This window comes from Carcharhinus amblyrhynchos, unplaced genomic scaffold, assembly GCF_965287045.1.
Source record: "Carcharhinus amblyrhynchos unplaced genomic scaffold, sCarAmb.v2.hapA chromosome_1019, whole genome shotgun sequence".
In the NCBI taxonomy this organism is placed as follows: Eukaryota; Metazoa; Chordata; class Chondrichthyes; order Carcharhiniformes; family Carcharhinidae; genus Carcharhinus; species Carcharhinus amblyrhynchos.
In genome coordinates, this window is record NW_027650759.1 from 1978 (window position 1) to 19464 (window position 17487).

At 53.8% G+C, this 17487-nt stretch overlaps 1 protein-coding gene across 1 annotated transcript; it reads left to right on the forward strand.

Moving 5' to 3' along the window:
- Positions 1-770: 770 nt before the first annotated feature.
- Positions 771-15819, forward strand: LOC145340438 (NACHT, LRR and PYD domains-containing protein 4-like). Its single transcript, XM_080184905.1, has 4 exons — positions 771-916; positions 4668-4835; positions 8391-8508; positions 15742-15819. Exons 1-3 carry the CDS (start codon positions 801-803, stop codon positions 8476-8478), a joined length of 372 nt encoding a protein of 123 aa, XP_080041031.1. The 5' UTR covers positions 771-800; the 3' UTR covers positions 8479-8508; positions 15742-15819.
- Positions 15820-17487: the final 1668 nt, after the last annotated feature.

Consider the following 17487-nt stretch of genomic DNA (forward strand, 5'->3'; position numbering starts at 1 on the left):
GTCGCTCTCTCTCTCTGTCTGTCTGTCCCTCTCTCTGTCTCTGATCTGTAGCCTTGCTAAAAACAACCTGACACGGGCCTGCACTGATGACCTCCTCTCCGCCATCGTCTCCAACACCTCGATCATCGGCCTGAGCTTAAACAAGAATAATCTGGGTGATGTTGGAGCAATACAGCTTGTTGAAGGGCTGCAATATCCAGACTGCAAGATCGATGTTTTACAGTGAGTAACAGATGTTCCAGCAATCACCGGCACTTCCCTCACTCTGTCTTCCAAACTGCACCTCCTCAACCCCCCAAGGACAGTGCTCCTGGGAGGGAGTGTAGGGGCTGGAGGAGGTTACAGAGATAGGGAGGGGGTGTAGGGGGCTGGAGGAGGTTACAGAGATAGGGAGGGGGTGTAGGGGCTGGAGGAGGTTGCAGAGATAGGGAGGGGGTGTAGGGGCTGGAGGAGGTTACAGAGATAGGGAGGGGGTGTAGGGGCTGGAGGAGGTTACAGAGATAGGGAGGGGTGTAGGGGCTGGAGGAGGTTACAGAGATAGGGAGGGGTGAGGGCTGGAGGAGGTTACAGAGATAGGGAGGGGTGAGGGGCTGGAGGGGGTTACAGAGATAGGGAGGGGGTGCAGGGGCTGGAGGAGGTTACAGAGATAGGGAGGGGTGTAGGGGCTGGAGGAGGTTACAGAGATAGGGAGGGGTGATGTTGGGGAGGGTTTATGTGTGACCCTGTCTCTGACTCCCCTCTCTTTCCCACAGGCTTCAGGGAACCAGTTGACGGTGGCGTGTACACAGAGCCTGAATTCGATGATTCTCGCTCTGAAACATCTGACTTGGATGATTCTTGATCATAACGAACTGGGCGATATTGGGGTCCATAATCTCTGCACTGGAATCCAGTCCTGCCGTCTCCGTAGACTGGGGTGAGGAGGATGAACTGTCCATCTCCTACTCTTCCCCATCACTCCCTCAGTCACTCTTTCACTCCCTCACCCGTACTGCCCAGCTCCCTCTCTCCCTCACCCCCCCATCTCACTCCCTCACCACCTTCTCACTCCCTCACACCTCTGTCTCACTCCCTCTCTCCTTCACCCTGCTCACACTCTCTCACCCCACTGTCTCACTCCATCTCTCCCTCACCCCACTGTCTCACTCCCTCTCTCCTTCACCCTGCTCACACTCTCTCACCCCACTGTCTCGCTCCATCTCTCCCTCATCCCCTGTTTCTTTCCCTCTCTCCCTCACCCCACTGTCTCACTCCCTCTCTCCCTCACCCTGCCATCACTCCCTCACCCCACTGTCTCACTCCCTCTCTCCCTCGCTCTGCTCACACTCCCTCTCTCCCTCACCCTACTCACACTCTCACACCTCTGTCTCACTCCAGCTCTCCCTCATCCCCTGTCTCTTTCCCTCTCTCCCTCACCCCACTGTCTCACTCCCTCTCTCCCTCACCCTGCCATCACTCCCTCACCCCACTGTCTCACTCCCTCTCTCCCTCGCTCTGCTCACACTCCCTCTCTCCCTCACCCTACTCACACTCTCACACCTCTGTCTCACTCCATCTCTCCCTCATCCCCTGTCTCTTTCCCTCTCTCCCTCACCCCACTGTCTCACTCCCTCTCTCCTTCACCCTGCTCACACTCTCTCACCCCACTGTCTCACTTCCTCTCTCCCTCACCCCCTGTTTCTTTCCCTCTCTCCCTCACCCCACTGTCTCACTCCCTGTCTCCCTCACCCTGCCATCACTCTCTCACCCCACTGTCTCACTCCCTGTCTCCCTCACCCTGCCATCACTCCCTCACCCCACTGTCTCACTCCCTCTCTCCCTCGCTCTGCTCACACTCCCTCTCTCCCTCACCCTACTCACACTCTCACACCTCTGTCTCACTCCATCTCTCCCTCATCCCCTGTCTCTTTCCCTCTCTCCCTCACCCCACTGTCTCACTCCCTCTCTCCTTCACCCTGCTCACACTCTCTCACCCCACTGTCTCACTTCCTCTCTCCCTCACCCCCTGTTTCTTTCCCTCTCTCCCTCACCCCACTGTCTCACTCCCTGTCTCCCTCACCCTGCCATCACTCTCTCACCCCACTGTCTCACTCCCTGTCTCCCTCACCCTGCCATCACTCCCTCACCCCACTGTCTCACTCCCTCTCCCTACTGTCTCACTCCCTCTCTCCCTCACCCTGCCATCACTCCCTCACCCCACTGTCTCACTCCCTCTCTTCCTCACCCTGCTCACACTCCGTCTCCCTGCCATCACTCCCTCTCTCTCTCTCTCTCTCTTGTTATGAAGCGGACATTAATCCCTCCTCTGAGACTGACAGTGAATCACCCAAACAGGAATACCGGAACATTCTGGGTTTTCTCTGTTGACTCTTCTGTCTGGAACTTCTGTCTTCTTTGGTACCTTTGCTATCGAGGTGGTGATTTCTTTAAGACACAGATGGAGATTAAGGATAGACATAGGAAGATATAAGACAGATGTCAGAGGTAGGTTCTTTACTCAGAGGGTAGTAAAGGTGTGAAATGTCCTGCCTGCAACAGTAGTGGACTCGCCAACATTAAGGGTGTTCAAATGATGATTGGATAAACATATGGATGATATTGGAATAGTATAGGTTAGATGGGCTTTAAATTGGTTTCACAGGTAGACACAACATTGAGGGCCGAAGGGCCTGTACTGTGCTGTAATGTTCTACGTTCTATGAAGCTATGAGAGCCAGCGATTCTCTGTCCTGGGAGTTGTGAGTTGTTAACTCTGGCAGGTGGCAGTTGTTCTCTCTTTTTGTCCCACTGCACCCTTCATTTATACCCCTGATGACATATCAACATTTCCCACAATAGGATTGGTCCGAGGTTGTCAAAACCACCTGATTTAAATTTAATAGATTCTTGGTATCCAAACGCCTGATTCAAATTGATTGGCTAAATTCAAAAGCCTGTTGTCATGGTAACACTGCTGCTTGGCCTCTTGATACTAATATTTCAGTCTGGGTTCTCTGTGTACTTGCATTTTAAATCTCTAAGCATTACTTTAAATTGGTACAGCCAGTTTGGAGTTACAAAACTTCTTTTGCTGTCTCCGACAATGGTACTTAGCAGTAACCATGAAGTCAGTCCACCTTTATGATGTATGTGGCTTGTCTGACTTTTTCCACACAATCCTCAAGCCTTGGAATTGGGTATGAATCAGATTTAGCCACAGCGTTGACCTTTCGATAATCTACACAGAATCGTTGAGTACCATCAGGTTTGCAGACCAACGTGATCAGCAAACTCCACTCACCTTGACTCAGCTCCATGATGTTGTCTTGTAGCACCACTTCAACTTCCTTCTGAATCTGTGCTACTCTGAGAAGATTATGCTGTTAGGGGTGTTGTTTTATTGGAACAGCATTCTGTACATCAATCTCAAGTACAATATCATGAGTCCTCCCCGTTCTATATCTACACAGGTCCTCATTGCAGTGTAACAATTCTTTCGGTTCAGTTCTCTGTTCCTGGGACTCCCTTCCAGGACTCTCTCTCACTCCCTCTCTCCCTTCCTGCTCTCTCTTGCACTTACTCTCCCTCCCAGCTCTCTCTCGCTCCCTCTCTCCCTCCCCGCTCTCTCTCACTTCGTCTCTCCCTCCCAGTTCTCTCTCACTCCCCCTCTCGCTCCCCACACTCTCTCACTCCCTCTCTCCCCACACTCTCTCACTCCCTCTCTCCCTCCCCACTCTCTCCCTCCCCGCTCTCTCACTTCGTCTCTCCCTCCCCGCTCCCTCTCTCCCTCCCCGCTCTCTCTCACTCTCTTCTCTCCCTCCTCTCTCTCTCGTTCCCTCTCTCCCTCCCACTCCCTCTCACTCCCTCCCCACTTTCTCTCACTCTTTCTCTCGCTCCTTCTCTCCCTCCCCTCTCTCACTCCTTCTCTCCCTCCCCTCTCTCACTCACCCTCTCTCCCTGTCCCTCCCCACTCCCTCTTTCCCTCCTCTCTCCCTCCCCTCTCACACTCCCTCCCCTCTCTCCCTGTCCCTCTCTCCCTCCCCTGTCCCTCCCCTCTCTCCCTCCCCTCTCCCTCTCTCCCTCCCCTCTCTCTCTCCCTCTCTCTCTCTCTCCCTCCCCACTCCCTCTCTCCCTCCCCTCTCTCCCTCCCCCTTTCTCTCTCCCTCCCCCCTCCCTCTCTCCCTCCCCTCTCTCTCTCCCTCTCTCTCACTCCCTCCCCACTTTCTCTCACTCTTTCTGTCGCTCCTTCTCTCCCTCCCTTCTCTCACTCCCTCTCTCCCTCCCCTCTCTCCCTCCCCCTCTCTCCCTGTCCCTCCCCTCTCCCTCTCTCCCTCCCCCTCTCCCTCTCTCCCTCCCCTCTCCTCCCCTCTCTCTCTCTCCCTCCCCACTCCCTCTCTCCCTCCCCTCTCTCCCTGTCCCTCCCCACTCCCTCTCTCCCTCCCCTCTCTCCCCTCTCTCTCCCTCCCTCCCCACTCCCTCTCTCCCTCCTCTCTCCCCCCTCTCTCCCTCCCCTCTCTCTCCCTCCCCTCTCCCTCTCTCCCTCCCCACTCCCTCTCTCCCTCCTCTCTCCCTCCCCTCTCTCCCCCCCTCTCTCCCTCCCGTCTCTCTCCCTCCCTCCCCACTCCCTCTCTCCCTCCTCTGTCTCTCTCTCTGCCTCACACTGTTGTGGTTTTGTTCCCTCTCTCCAGGTTTGGTTTTAACAGTCTAACTGACCTAGCCAGTGATGAGTTAGTCAGTGCACTTTGTGTCAATCGCACCATCCAGTTCCTTCGTCTCACCGGTAATTACTTCACTCAGAAATCTGTCCCCAGCTTCGTCACTCTCATTAGGACTTGTCAGCGCTTACGGAAGCTTTGGTGAGTCCGTCACATTCCCAGTGGGAATTTCAACAGATAACAGTGGCTGTCATCCCGATAGTCCCTGGCACTGACTCTGGAATGGAGAGTCATAATCTCCACGCAGAGATTTCTCTGCTTCTTCAAATGATGCAGGCATCACTGGCTACAGGCAATTTAGCATGGCCAATCCCCCTAACCTACACATCTTTGGACGCTAAGGGGTAATTTAGCATGGCCAATCCCCTAACCTACACATCTTTGGACACTAAGGGGCAATTTATCATGGCCAATCCACCTAACCTACACATCTTTGGACACTAAGGGACAATTTAGCATGGCCAATCCACCCTAACCTGCACATCTTTGGTCACTAAGGGGTAATTTAACATGGCCAATCCACCTAACCTACACATCTTTGGACACTAAGGGACAATTTAGCATGTCCAATCCACCTAACCTGCACACCTTTGGACACTAAGGGGCAATTTAGCATGGCCAATCCACCTAACCTGCACATCTTTGGACACTAAGGGGCAATTTAGCATGGCCAATCCCCCTAACCTGCACGTCTTTGGTCACTAAGGGGTAATTTAACATGGCCAATCCACCTAACCTACACATCTTTGGACACTAAGGGACAATTTAGCATGGCCAATCCACCCTAACCTGCACATCTTTGGTCACTAAGGGGTAATTTAACATGGCCAATCCACCTAACCTACACATCTTTGGACACTAAGGGACAATTTAGCATGGCCAATCCACCTAACCTGCACGTCTTTGGACACTAAGGGGTAATTTAACATGGCCAATCCAGTTAACCTGCACATCTTTGGACACTAAGGGGCAATTTAGCATGGCCAATCCACCCTAACCTACACATCTTTGGACACTAAGGGGTAATTTAGCATGGCCAATCCACCCTAACCTACACATCTTTGGAGTGTGGGAGGAAACCGGAGCACCCAGAGGAAACCCATGCAGACACGGGGAGAACGTGCAGACTCTGCCTGGTCACCAGTGGCCATAACTGAGAATGGGGTACAGATCCTTTAAGACTGAGGTGAGGGGAAATTTCTTCACCCAGAGGATGGTGAGGGTGTAGAATTCACTCCCAAGTCACTGAATGGGTTCCAGACACAAATAGCTGCTTCGGTTTTAATGGTATTAAGGATGGGAGTTTTCCATTTATCTGGCATCTTTATCAAATAATTCACCTCATTCAATTTCCTTTCCTTTTGATAAGGCACTAAACCTTGTTTTGAATGGTTCTCCTGTCAGTGATAGCCGTACTAATACTGTAGCCCCCCCACCGATGCACAAAAGGCTGTGCCCTGTCCTCCCAATCCCATTTACCACCACTTGGCCCATAGCCCTGAATGTGCCAAGTGCTCATCTTTTTAAAGGATGTGGGATATCCCACCTCCAACACCCTCCCAGGCAGCGCTTTCCAGACCCTCACCACCCTCTGGGTCAAAAAGCTTTCCCTCAAATCCCCCCCCCTAAACCTTCCCTCACCTTGAACCTCTGTCCCCTCATAACTGACCCTCAACTCAGGGGGACAGCTGCCCCCAATCCCCTCTGTCCATGTCCCTCATGATCTTGTCCACCTCGATCAGGTCACCCCCTCAGTCTTCTCAGCTCCAACGCAAACCTATCCAACCTCTCTACATGACTCTAACCCTCCATCCCAGGCAGCATCCTGGTGAGTCTCCTCTGCACCCCCTCCACTCCAATCACACCCTCCCTATAATGTGGGGCAGCAACTGCACCCAGTGCTCCAGCTGTGGCCTCGCCAAAGTTCGATACAACTCCAACAGGACTTCCCTGTTTCTGTAATCGATCCCCCGGATTGAGAAAGCAGCGTGTGCCCTGGGCCTTTCTCACCACCCGATCAACCTGCCTTTCTGCCTTCAGAGATCTGTGGACAAAAGACCCTTCCACAGGTTTGACACAGCAGATATCAGTGCTCATGTGATACCAGACTGGGGTCCTTTGGATGAAGTCTGCAGTTCTCTGGATAGCCTCAAAACAATTTGAAGTCAGAGCAGCTTCCCAAAACACCAGGGATTATAGGCAAGTCACTAACAACACATTCCCTCCTCCAGAAAGGCAAGACCTTTGCTTTCAGACCACCAGCAAAACCAGTGTGTGAGAGAGAGAGAGAGATTTCAGCTTGATGTCCCTTCTAAAACTCAAACCTGCAGCTCCAAACTAAAAATGAAACAAAAACCCTTGAATCACCTGACCTGCCAGTTTTCTCGTAACAATGCAGAGTCATAACTGTCCCAGTAAAAAGAAACTAACCCCTGTTTAAGCTGCAATGAAAGGACATCCCCAGTCAAAACGATGATGTAATGACATAGACTCATAGAGGTTTACAGCATGGAAACAGGCCCTTCGGCCCAACTTGTCCATGCCACCCTTTTTTTAAACCCCGAAGCTAGTCCCAGTTGCCCGCATTTGGCCCATATCCCTCTATACCCATCGTACCTATGTGACTAAGCGCTTTTTAAACGACAGGATTGTACCCGCCTCTACTACTGCCTCTGGCAGCTCGTTCCAGACACTCACCACCCTCTGTCTGAAAAAATTGCCCCTCTGGACCCTTTTGTATCTCTCCCCTCTCACCTTAAACCTATACCCTCTAGTTTTAGACTCCCCTACCTTTGGGAAAAGATATTGACTATCTCGCTGATCTGTGCCCCTCATTATTTTATAGACCTCTATAAGATCACCCCTCAGCCTCCTACACTCCAGAGAAAAAAGTCCCAGTCTATCCAGGCTCTCCTTATAACTCAATCCCTCAAGTCCCGGTAGCATCCTAGTAAATCTTTTCTGCACTCTTTCTAGTTTAATAATATCCTTTCTATAATAGGGTGACCAGAACTGTACACAGTATTCCAAGTGTGACCTTACCAATGTCTTGTACAACTTCAACAAGACGTCCCAAGTTCTGTATTCAATGTTCTGACCGATGAAACCAAGCATGCCGAATGCCTTCTTCACCACTCTGTCCACCTGTGACTCCACTTTCAAGGAGCTATGAACCTGTACCCCTAGATCTCTTTGTTCTGTAACTCTCCCCAACACCCTACCGTTAACTGAGTAAGTCCTGCCCTGGTTCAGTCGACCAAAATGCATCACCTCGAATTTATCTGAATTAAACTCCATCTGCCATTTGTCAGCCCACTGGCCCAATTGATCAAGATCCTGTTGCAATTGGAGATAACTTTCTTCACTGTCCACTATGCCACCAATCTTGGTGTCATCTCCAAACTTACTAACCATGTCTCCTCAGCTAAGGCAGTGAGCTGAGAAACACTGCCCATGAGAGCCACAGATACCATGATTAAAATAAAACACTTCTTAAACTAACGTTACAAGGGGCAGTGGGAGAGAGTGTGGAGGGTGATGTATCGATGGAGGATCAGCCTGGATGTTAAAGGGGGCAGCAGCTCAGAAGGGGCCGAATGGCCTGCTCCTGTCCCTGTTTTCTGGAGTGGACTGGGTGTGAGGTGGGGACGGTGGGGGTTTGTGCTCAGGCTGTGACTTGTCCCTCTTATCCCGCAGGCTGGGGAAGAATTTGTTAAGTGCCGAGGATAAGCAGGTACTCCAGGCTGAACAGGACAATCATCCCAGTCTCAAACTGATGATGTAACCGAGACGGAGAGGAGAACTCGGCTGAAGGGTTTGTTTCAACGTTATGTCCGCTTTCGAACCCCCCCCTCCCCTCCCTCTCCCCCCCCATCCCTCCCCACTTCCCCCTCTCCCCCACAGCAAGTGTTTCTGTACCTGAGCAGTATTTGAATAAAACCTTAGGTTCTGACAAGTCTCTCCGCAAGTTCTCTCCACCTCCTCCCCTACCATCACCCACCCCCTTTCATCATCACCACCTCCTTTCATTCCTCTTTCTCCCATCCCTTTAACCAGGTTCCCCTCATCCCAACCTCCCCCACTAAACACAGCAAAATTAATCACCTCCCCCACTCTCCATGGGAGTGAGTCCCACATTCTCCCCACTCCCCGTGGGAGCGAGTCCCACATTCTCCCCACTCCCCGTGGGAGCGAGTCCCACATTCTCCCCACTCCCCGTGGGAGCGAGTCCCACATTCTCCCCACTCCCCGTGGGAGCGAGTCCCACATTCTCCCCCACTCCCCGTGGGAGCGAGTCCCACATTCTCCCCCACTCCCCGTGGGAGCGAGTCCCACATTCTCCCCCACTCCCCGTGGGAGCGAGTCCCACATTCTCCCCACTCCCCGTGGGAGCGAGTCCCACATTCTCCCCCACTCTCCATGGGAGCGAGTCCCACATTCTCCCCACTCCCCGTGGGAGCGAGTCCCACATTCTCCCCCACTCCCTGTGGGAGCGAGTCCCACATTCTCCCCACTCCCCGTGGGAGCGAGTCCCACATTCTCCCCCACTCCCCGTGGGAGCGAGTCCCACATTCTCCCCCACTCCCCGTGGGAGCGAGTCCCACATTCTCCCCCACTCCCCGTGGGAGCGAGTCCCACATTCTCCCCCACTCCCCGTGGGAGCGAGTCCCACATTCTCCCCCACTCCCCATGGGAGCGAGTCCCACATTCTCCCCCACTCCCGCCGTGGGAGCGAGTCCCACATTCTCCCCACTCCCCGTGGGAGCGAGTCCCACATTCTCCCCCACTCCCCGTGGGAGCGAGTCCCACATTCTCCCCCACTCCCCGTGGGAGCGAGTCCCACATTCTCCCCACTCCCTGTGGAGCGAGTCCCCGCACTCTGGGTAAAGAGATTTCTCCTGAATTCCCTATTGGATTTAATAGTGACTATTTTATACTGATGGCTCCCTCGTTCTGGTCTGTCTGACGGGGGGAAAGTCTTTTCTACCTCAAACCCTAACCGAAACGCTGACAGAATCATGAAAGTTCAATCAGGTCACTCCCTTAGCCTTCTCCTTTCAACAGGACCCCCCCTTCCACCACTCCCCGCTCTGTCCCCATCTCCCAAACCCGCTCCAAATCTGTTCACTCTTTAGTGACAGCTACAGTCTCTCAGTTAAGGAATTATCCATCTCAGTACTTCGAGCACCTGTTCCAGAGATACAACATTAATAATACGGAGACTGGAACTGTGCACGGTGCTCCCAGTGTGGGTCTAACCGAGGGATACGGAGACTGGAACTGTGCACGGTGCTCCCAGTGTGGGTCTAACCGAGGGATACGGAGACTGGAACTGTGCACGGTGCTCCCAGTGTGGGTCTAACCGAGGGATACGGAGACTGGAACTGTGCACGGTGCTCCCAGTGTGGGTCTAATCGAGGGATAGGGAGACTGGAACCATGCACAGTGCTCCCAGTGTGTGTCTAATCGAGGGATACGGAGACTGGAACCATGCACAGTGCTCCCAGTGTGTGTCTAATCGAGGGATAGGGAGACTGGAACCATGCACAGTGCTCCCAGTGTGTGTCTAATCGAGGGATACGGAGACTGGAACCATGCACAGTGCTCCCAGTGTGTGTCTAATCGAGGGATAGGGAGACTGGAACTGCACAGTGCTCCGAGTGTGGGTCTAATCGAGGGATAGGGAGACCGGAACTGTGCACGGTGCTCCGAGTGTGGGTCTAACCGAGGGATACGGAGACTGGAACTGTGCACGGTGCTCCCAGTGTGGGTCTAATCGAGGGATAGGGAGACCGGAACTGTGCACGGTGCTCCGAGTGTGGGTCTAACCGAGGGATACGGAGACTGGAACTGTGCACAATGCTCCGAGTGTGGGTCTAACCGAGGGATATGGAGACTGGAACTGTGCACAATGCTCCTAGTGTGGGTCTAACCGAGGGATACGGAGACTGGAACTGTGCACGGTGCTCCCAGTGTGGGTCTAACCGAGGGATATGGAGACTGGAACTGTGCACGGTGCTCCCAGTGTGGGTCTAACCGAGGGATACGGAGACTGGAACTGTGCACGGTGCTCCCAGTGTGTGTCTAATCGAGGGATAGGGAGACTGGAACTGCACAGTGCTCTGAGTGTGGGTCTAATCGAGGGATAGGGAGACCGGAACTGTGCACGGTGCTCCGAGTGTGGGTCTAACCGAGGGATACGGAGACTGGAACTGTGCATGGTGCTCCCAGTGTGGGTCTAACCGAGGGATAGGGAGACCGGAACTGTGCACAATGCTCCGAGTGTGGGTCTAACCGAGGGATATGGAGACTGGAACTGTGCACAATGCTCCCAGTGTGGGTCTAACCGAGGGATACGGAGACTGGAACTGTGCACGGTGCTCCCAGTGTGGGTCTAACCGAGGGATACGGAGACTGGAACTGTGCACAATGCTCCGAGTGTGGGTCTAACCGAGGGATATGGAGACTGGAACTGTGCACAATGCTCCCAGTGTGGGTCTAACCGAGGGATACGGAGACTGGAACTGTGCACGGTGCTCCCAGTGTGGGTCTAACCGAGGGATACGGAGACTGGAACTGTGCACGGTGCTCCCAGTGTGGGTCTAACTGAGGGATACGGAGACTGGAACTGTGCACGGTGCTCCCAGTGTGGGTCTAACCGAGGGATATGGAGACTGGAACTGTGCACAATGCTCCTAGTGTGGGTCTAACCGAGGGATACGGAGACCGGAACTGTGCACGGTGCTCCCAGTGTGGGTCTAACCGAGGGATACGGAGACTGGAACTGTGCACGGTGCTCCCAGTGTGGGTCTGACCGAGGGATACGGAGACTGGAACTGTGCACGGTGCTCCCAGTGTGGGTCTAACCGAGGGATACGGAGACTGGAACTGTGCATGGTGCTCCCAGTGTGGGTCTAACCGAGGGATACGGTGACTGGAACTGTGCACGGTGCTCCCAGTGTGGGTCTAACCGAGGGATACGGAGACTGGAACTGTGCACGGTGCTCCCAGTGTGGGTCTAACCGAGGGGATATGGAGACTGGAACTGTGCACGGTGCTCCCAGTGTGGGTCTAACCGAGGGATACGGAGACTGGAACTGTGCACGGTGCTCCCAGTGTGGGTCTAACCGAGGGATACGGAGACTGGAACTGTGCACGGTGCTCCCAGTGTGGGTCTAACCGAGGGATACGGAGACTGGAACTGTGCACGGTGCTCCCAGTGTGGGTCTAACCGAGGGATAGGGAGACTGGAACTGTGCACGGTGCTCCCAGTGTGGGTCTAACCGAGGGGATATGGAGACTGGAACTGTGCACGGTGATCCCAGTGTGGGTCTAACGGAGGGATACGGAGACTGGAACTGTGCACGGTGCTCCCAGTGTGGGTCTAACCGAGGGATACGGAGACTGGAACTGTGCACAGTGCTCCCAGTGTGGGTCTAACCGAGGGATACGGAGACTGGAACTGTGCACGGTGCTCCCAGTGTGGGTCTAACCGAGGGATACGGAGACTGGAACTGTGCACGGTGCTCCCAGTGTGGTCTAACCAAGGATTACGGAGACCGGAACTGCACGGTGCTCCGTGTGATATGGAGACGGAATCTGTAACCATTGGCTATGCTATACAGTCCCCAACCTTCCCTCACACCTCACCTCACCTCCTCCTATCTCACACCATCTTCTTCCCCCGCTTCCCCCCCACCCCGGGGCTGTTTCCCCGTATCCCTGCCCACTCTCCCTTTCCGGATAAGGATCGGATTCCCTTTGGGAGAGTCTCGATCGAGCCTGTCTCCTCCACGCTCTCAGACAGTCCATTCCACGTCCTAACCACTCGCTGGGTGAGAAACTCTCTCCCCGTCTCACCCTCGCTTCTTTCACCCAATCACCCTCAATCCGTGTCCCTCTGCTTCCCCGGTCCTTCCACCCGTGGGAACGGTCTCTCTGTTCCAGACACCCCCCACCTCTCTCCCTCCCCCGTGATTCTGAACACCTCGAGCAAATCTCCCTCCTCTCCTCCGAGGAGAACAGTTCCAGCTTCTCCGATCTCTCCCCGTCATTGAAGCCCCTCATCGCTGGGAGTCTTCCCGCCAATCTTTCTCCGTGCTCTCTCTCTCTCTCTCTGAAGCTGTCACATCCTTGCTTCCCCCAGTCTCACTCCCTCTGCCTTTCCTTCCACCTCTCCCTCCCTCACCTCCCTCCTGCCCTCACCTCCTTCTCTCCCTTCCTCACCTCCCTAGGAGGGGGGTCAGTGGGTGCTATTCGGATTGGCGGTTGGTGACTAGTGGAGTGCCTCAGGGGTCAGTGCTGGGGCCTCAGCTATTTACCATTTATATAGATGATCTGGAGGAGGGAACCGAGTGCAGGGTGTCGAAATTTGCTGATGACACCAAGATTGGGGGAACGGCAAATTGTGCGGAGGGTGTGGAGAGTCTGCAGAAGGATCTAGATAGGCTGGGCGAATGGGCCAGGAACTGGCAAATGGAATTTAATGTTGGCAAATGTGAGGTGGTCCACTTTGGTAGGAATAATGGTAGGAAGGACAATTACTTACGTGGCGAAAAACTGCAGCAGGCAACGGTGCAGAGGGACCTCGGGGTCCTTGTGCATGAGTCGCAAAAACCCAGCTTGCAGGTGCAGCAGGTGGTCAGGAAGGCGAATGGGATGCTGGCCTTCATAGCGAGGGGGATTGAATATAAAAGTAGGGAGGTCTTGCTGCGGCTGTATAGGGCATTGGTGAGCCTGCAGCTGGAGTTCTGTGTGCAGTTTTGGTCGCCGCACTTACGCAAGGATATTTTGGCCTTGGAGGGAGTGCAGAGGAGGTTTACTAGGCTGATACCGGAGTTGAGGGGGTTGAGCTATGAGGAGAGGTTGAATAAACTAGGCTTGTACTCGTTAGAGTTTAGAAGAATGAGGGGAGATCTCATTGAGACGTATAAGATGATGAATGGGATGGATAGGATAGAGGTGGAGAGACTCTTCCCGCTCAGAAAGGACAGTAGGACTAGGGGGCACAGCCTCAAGATAAAGGGGGGGCGGTTTAGAACGGAGTTGAGGAGGAACTTCTTCACTCAAAGGGTGGTGAATCTCTGGAATTCTCTGCCCGTTGAAGTGGTGGAGGCTGCCTCGCTAAATATTTTTAAGAAGCGGGTTGATGGGTTTTTGATAAGAGAGGGGATTAAGGGTTATGGGGAGAGGGCGGGAATGTGGAACTGAGCCACGACAGATCAGCCATGATCTTATTGAATGGCGGGGCAGGCTCGAGGGGCTAGATGGCCTACTCCTGCTCCTATTTCTTATGTTCTTATGTTCTCCTTCCCTCACCTCTTTCTCTCCCTCCCTCTCTCCCTCCCTCACCTCCTTCTCTCCGTCCCTCCCCCCCCAACCCACCCACCCACCTCTCTCTCTCGCTCCGCCCACCCACCTCTCTCTCTCCCACCCTCCCTCTGTCCTCTCCCTTCCCTCCCTCTCTCTCACCTCTCCTTCCCTCCCTCTCTCCCTCTCCCTCCCTCTCCATCAGTCCATCCTCGAACTCGCTGAACAGGATTACCTGATCCCTGTCGGAGAGTCCAGAGTGGAGCCAAGAGGAAGGCAGCTCGGTCCGTCTACTCCCACCCGAGAGTGAGATCCAGTCGATCCCGTCTCCCCGGTAACCGTAGACATGTTCAGAAAGGCTTTCCGATCCCCATTCCAAAACCAATTTAGTTTCAGCCATGGTCTGTCTGTGTGCAAATTCTCCTTCGCCCCCAGATCAGACAGCAGCACCCCCCCCCCCCTCTCCCCGGCCCCCATTTCAGCCGGGGTCAGGAATCCGGCTCCCCAATAACTCTGGGGGAGAGAGGGAGGGGAAAGGGAGGGAGTAGGGGGGTTTCCCCAAGGCAGCTGTGTCTGAAGCTGTTCAAATTAAGATGTCACGGTTAGGGGTGCAGAGACAGAGACACAAGGTGGAGATTCCAATGAGGCTGAGGGAGAGGTGGCGAGAGAGGAGGAACGAGAGGCAAGTGGGGAGGAGGAGCGCCGCACTGTCAGAGGGTCAGTGCTGAGGGAGCGCCGCACTGTCAGAGGGTCAGTGCTGAGGGAGTGTCACACTGTCAGAGGGTCAGTGCTGAGGGAGTGCCGCACTGTGAGAGGGTCAGTGCTGAGGGAGCGCCGCACTGTCAGAGGGTCAGTGCTGAGGGAGTGCCGCACTGTCAGAGGGTCAGTGCTGAGGGAGCGCCGCACTGTCAGAGGGTCAGTGCTGAGGGAGCGCCGCACTGTCAGAGGGTCAGTGCTGAGGGAGCGCCGCACTGTCAGAGGGTCAGTGCTGAGGGAGCGCCGCACTGTCAGAGGGTCAGTGCTGAGGGAGTGCCGCACTGTCAGAGGGTCAGTGCTGAGGGAGCGCCGCACTGTCAGAAGGTCAGTACTGAGGGAGTGCCGCACTGTCAGAGGGTCTTCGTTGATGTACGAAGATAGGACGAAGTAGAAAGGATCGAGACCTTCAAGTTTTTAGGTGTCCAGATCACCAACAACCTGTCCTGGTCCCCCCCACGCTGACACTATAGTTAAGAAAGCCCCACCAACGCCTCTACTTTCTCAGGAGAAATTTGGCATGTCCGCTACGACTCTCACCAACTTTTACAGATGCCCCATAGAAAGAATTCTTTCTGGTTGGATCACAGCTCGGTCTGGGATCCTGCTCTGCCCAAGACCGCAAGGGACTACAAAAGGGTGGTGAATGTAGCCCCAATCCATCACACAAACCAGCCTCCCATCCATTGACTCTGTCTACACTTCCCGCTGCCTCGGGGAAAAGCAGCCGGTATAATCAAGGACCCCCCCCACACACATCCCGGACATTCTCTCTTCCACCTTCTTCCATCGGGAAAAAGATACAAAAGTCTGAGGTCCCGTACCGACCGACTCAAGAACAGCTTCTTCCCTGCTGCAGTCAGGCTTTTGAATGGACCGACCTCACATTAAGTTGATCTTTCTCTACACCCTCGCTATGACTGTAACACTACATTCTGCACCCTCTCCTTTCCTTCTCTATGAACGGTATGCTTTGTCTGTACAGCGCGCAAGAAACAATACTTTTCACGCTATCCCAATACACGGGACAATAATAAATCCAATCAAATGTCGACAAGGGGATGTTCTCCATTACGTTTCCGGAAGTCGATGATAATTGCTAAGCGAGCCGGGGAAGAAGCATCCGGAATTCTACGATCCCATGAGGTCCGAGGGTGGAAGACAGCTATCTGAGGTGTATGGCAGTTGTTAATGGTGAGTGATTGGGCCATAACTGTCAGAGAGGCAAGAGGTGCAGACTTGAGAAAGGTATCACTGTATCACCGTACCTGCACAAAGATATTTTGGCCTTGGAGGGAGTGCAGAGGAGGTTTACTAGGCTGATACCGGAGTTGAGGGGGTTGAGCTATGAGGAGAGGCTGAATAAACTGGGCTTGTACTCGTTAGAGTTTAGAAGAATGAGGGGAGATCTCATTGAGACATATAAGATGATGAATGGGATGGATAGGATAGAGGTGGAGAGACTCTTCCCGCTCAGAAAGGATAGTAGGACTAGGGGGCACAGCCTCAAGATAAAGGGGGGCGGTTTAGAACGGAGTTGAGGAGGAACTTCTTCACTCAAAGGGTGGTGAATCTCTGGAATTCTCTGCCCGTTGAAGTGGTGGAGGCTGCCTTGCTAAATATTTTTAAGACGCGGGTTGATGGGTTCTTGATAAGAGAGGGGATTAAGGGTTATGGGGAGAGGGCGGGAATGTGGAACTGAGCCACGACAGATCAGCCATGATCTTATTGAATGGCGGGGCAGGCTCGAAGGGCTAGATGGCCTACTCCTGCTCCTATTTCTTATGTTCTTATGTTCTTTGTATTAACTGATGTTTTTGGTGGTACTGAGCATCTGTACGAAAACACACAAGAATCTGGATTCTGTACCATTCAACTCTCTGTCGAATAAAAATGTGCTTTCAATTGGTTCAAATTCCACCCTGTGACAATAAACTAACCCAACTGGGACAGGGTGAGCTCGCGCTATACTGTCACAAAGGGTCACTGGCTGATTTCCCCTCTCTCTCTCTCTAACCTAGGGATCACTGGACAGTGATCAGGAGCAGGAACCCTGGCTGATTTCCCCTCTCTCTCTCTCTAACCCAGGGATCACTGGACAGTGATCAGGAGCAGGAACCCTGGCTGATTTCCCCTCTCTCTCTCTAACCCAGGGATCACTGGACAGTGATCAGGAGCAGGAACCCTGGCTGATTTCCCCTCTCTCTCTCTCTCTAACCCAGGGATCACTGGACAGTGATCAGGAGCAGGAACCCTGGCTGATTTCCCCTCTCTCTCTCTCTAACCCAGGGATCACTGGACAGTGATCAGGAGCAGGAACCCTGGCTGATTTCCCCTCTCTCTCTCTCTAACCCAGGGATCACTGGACAGTGATCAGGAGCAGGAACCCTGGCTGATTTCCCCTCTCTCTCTCTCTAACCCAGGGATCACTGGACGGTGATCAGGAGCAGGAACCCTGGCTGATTTCCCCCCTCTCTCTCTCTAACCCAGGGATCACTGGACAGTGATCAGGAGCAGGAACCCTGGCTGATTTCCCCTCTCTCTAACCCAGGGATCACTGGACAGTGATCAGGAGCAGGAACCCTGGCTGATTTCCCCTCTCTCTCTCTCTAACCCAGGGATCACTGGACAGTGATCAGGAGCAGGAACCCTGGCTGATTTCCCCCCTCTCTCTCTCTAACCCAGGGATCACTGGACAGTGATCAGGAGCAGGAATCCTGGCTGATTTCCC

Coding starts and splice junctions, on each gene's coding strand:
- LOC145340438 (XM_080184905.1), top strand. CDS start 801: ATGATTCTCGCTCTGAAACATCTGACTTGGATGATTCTTGATCATAAC. Junction 917..4,667: donor TGCCGTCTCCGTAGACTGGG/GTGAGGAGGATG, acceptor CCCTCTCTCCAG/GTTTGGTTTTAACAGTCTAA. Junction 4,836..8,390: donor CAGCGCTTACGGAAGCTTTG/GTGAGTCCGTCA, acceptor CTTATCCCGCAG/GCTGGGGAAGAATTTGTTAA.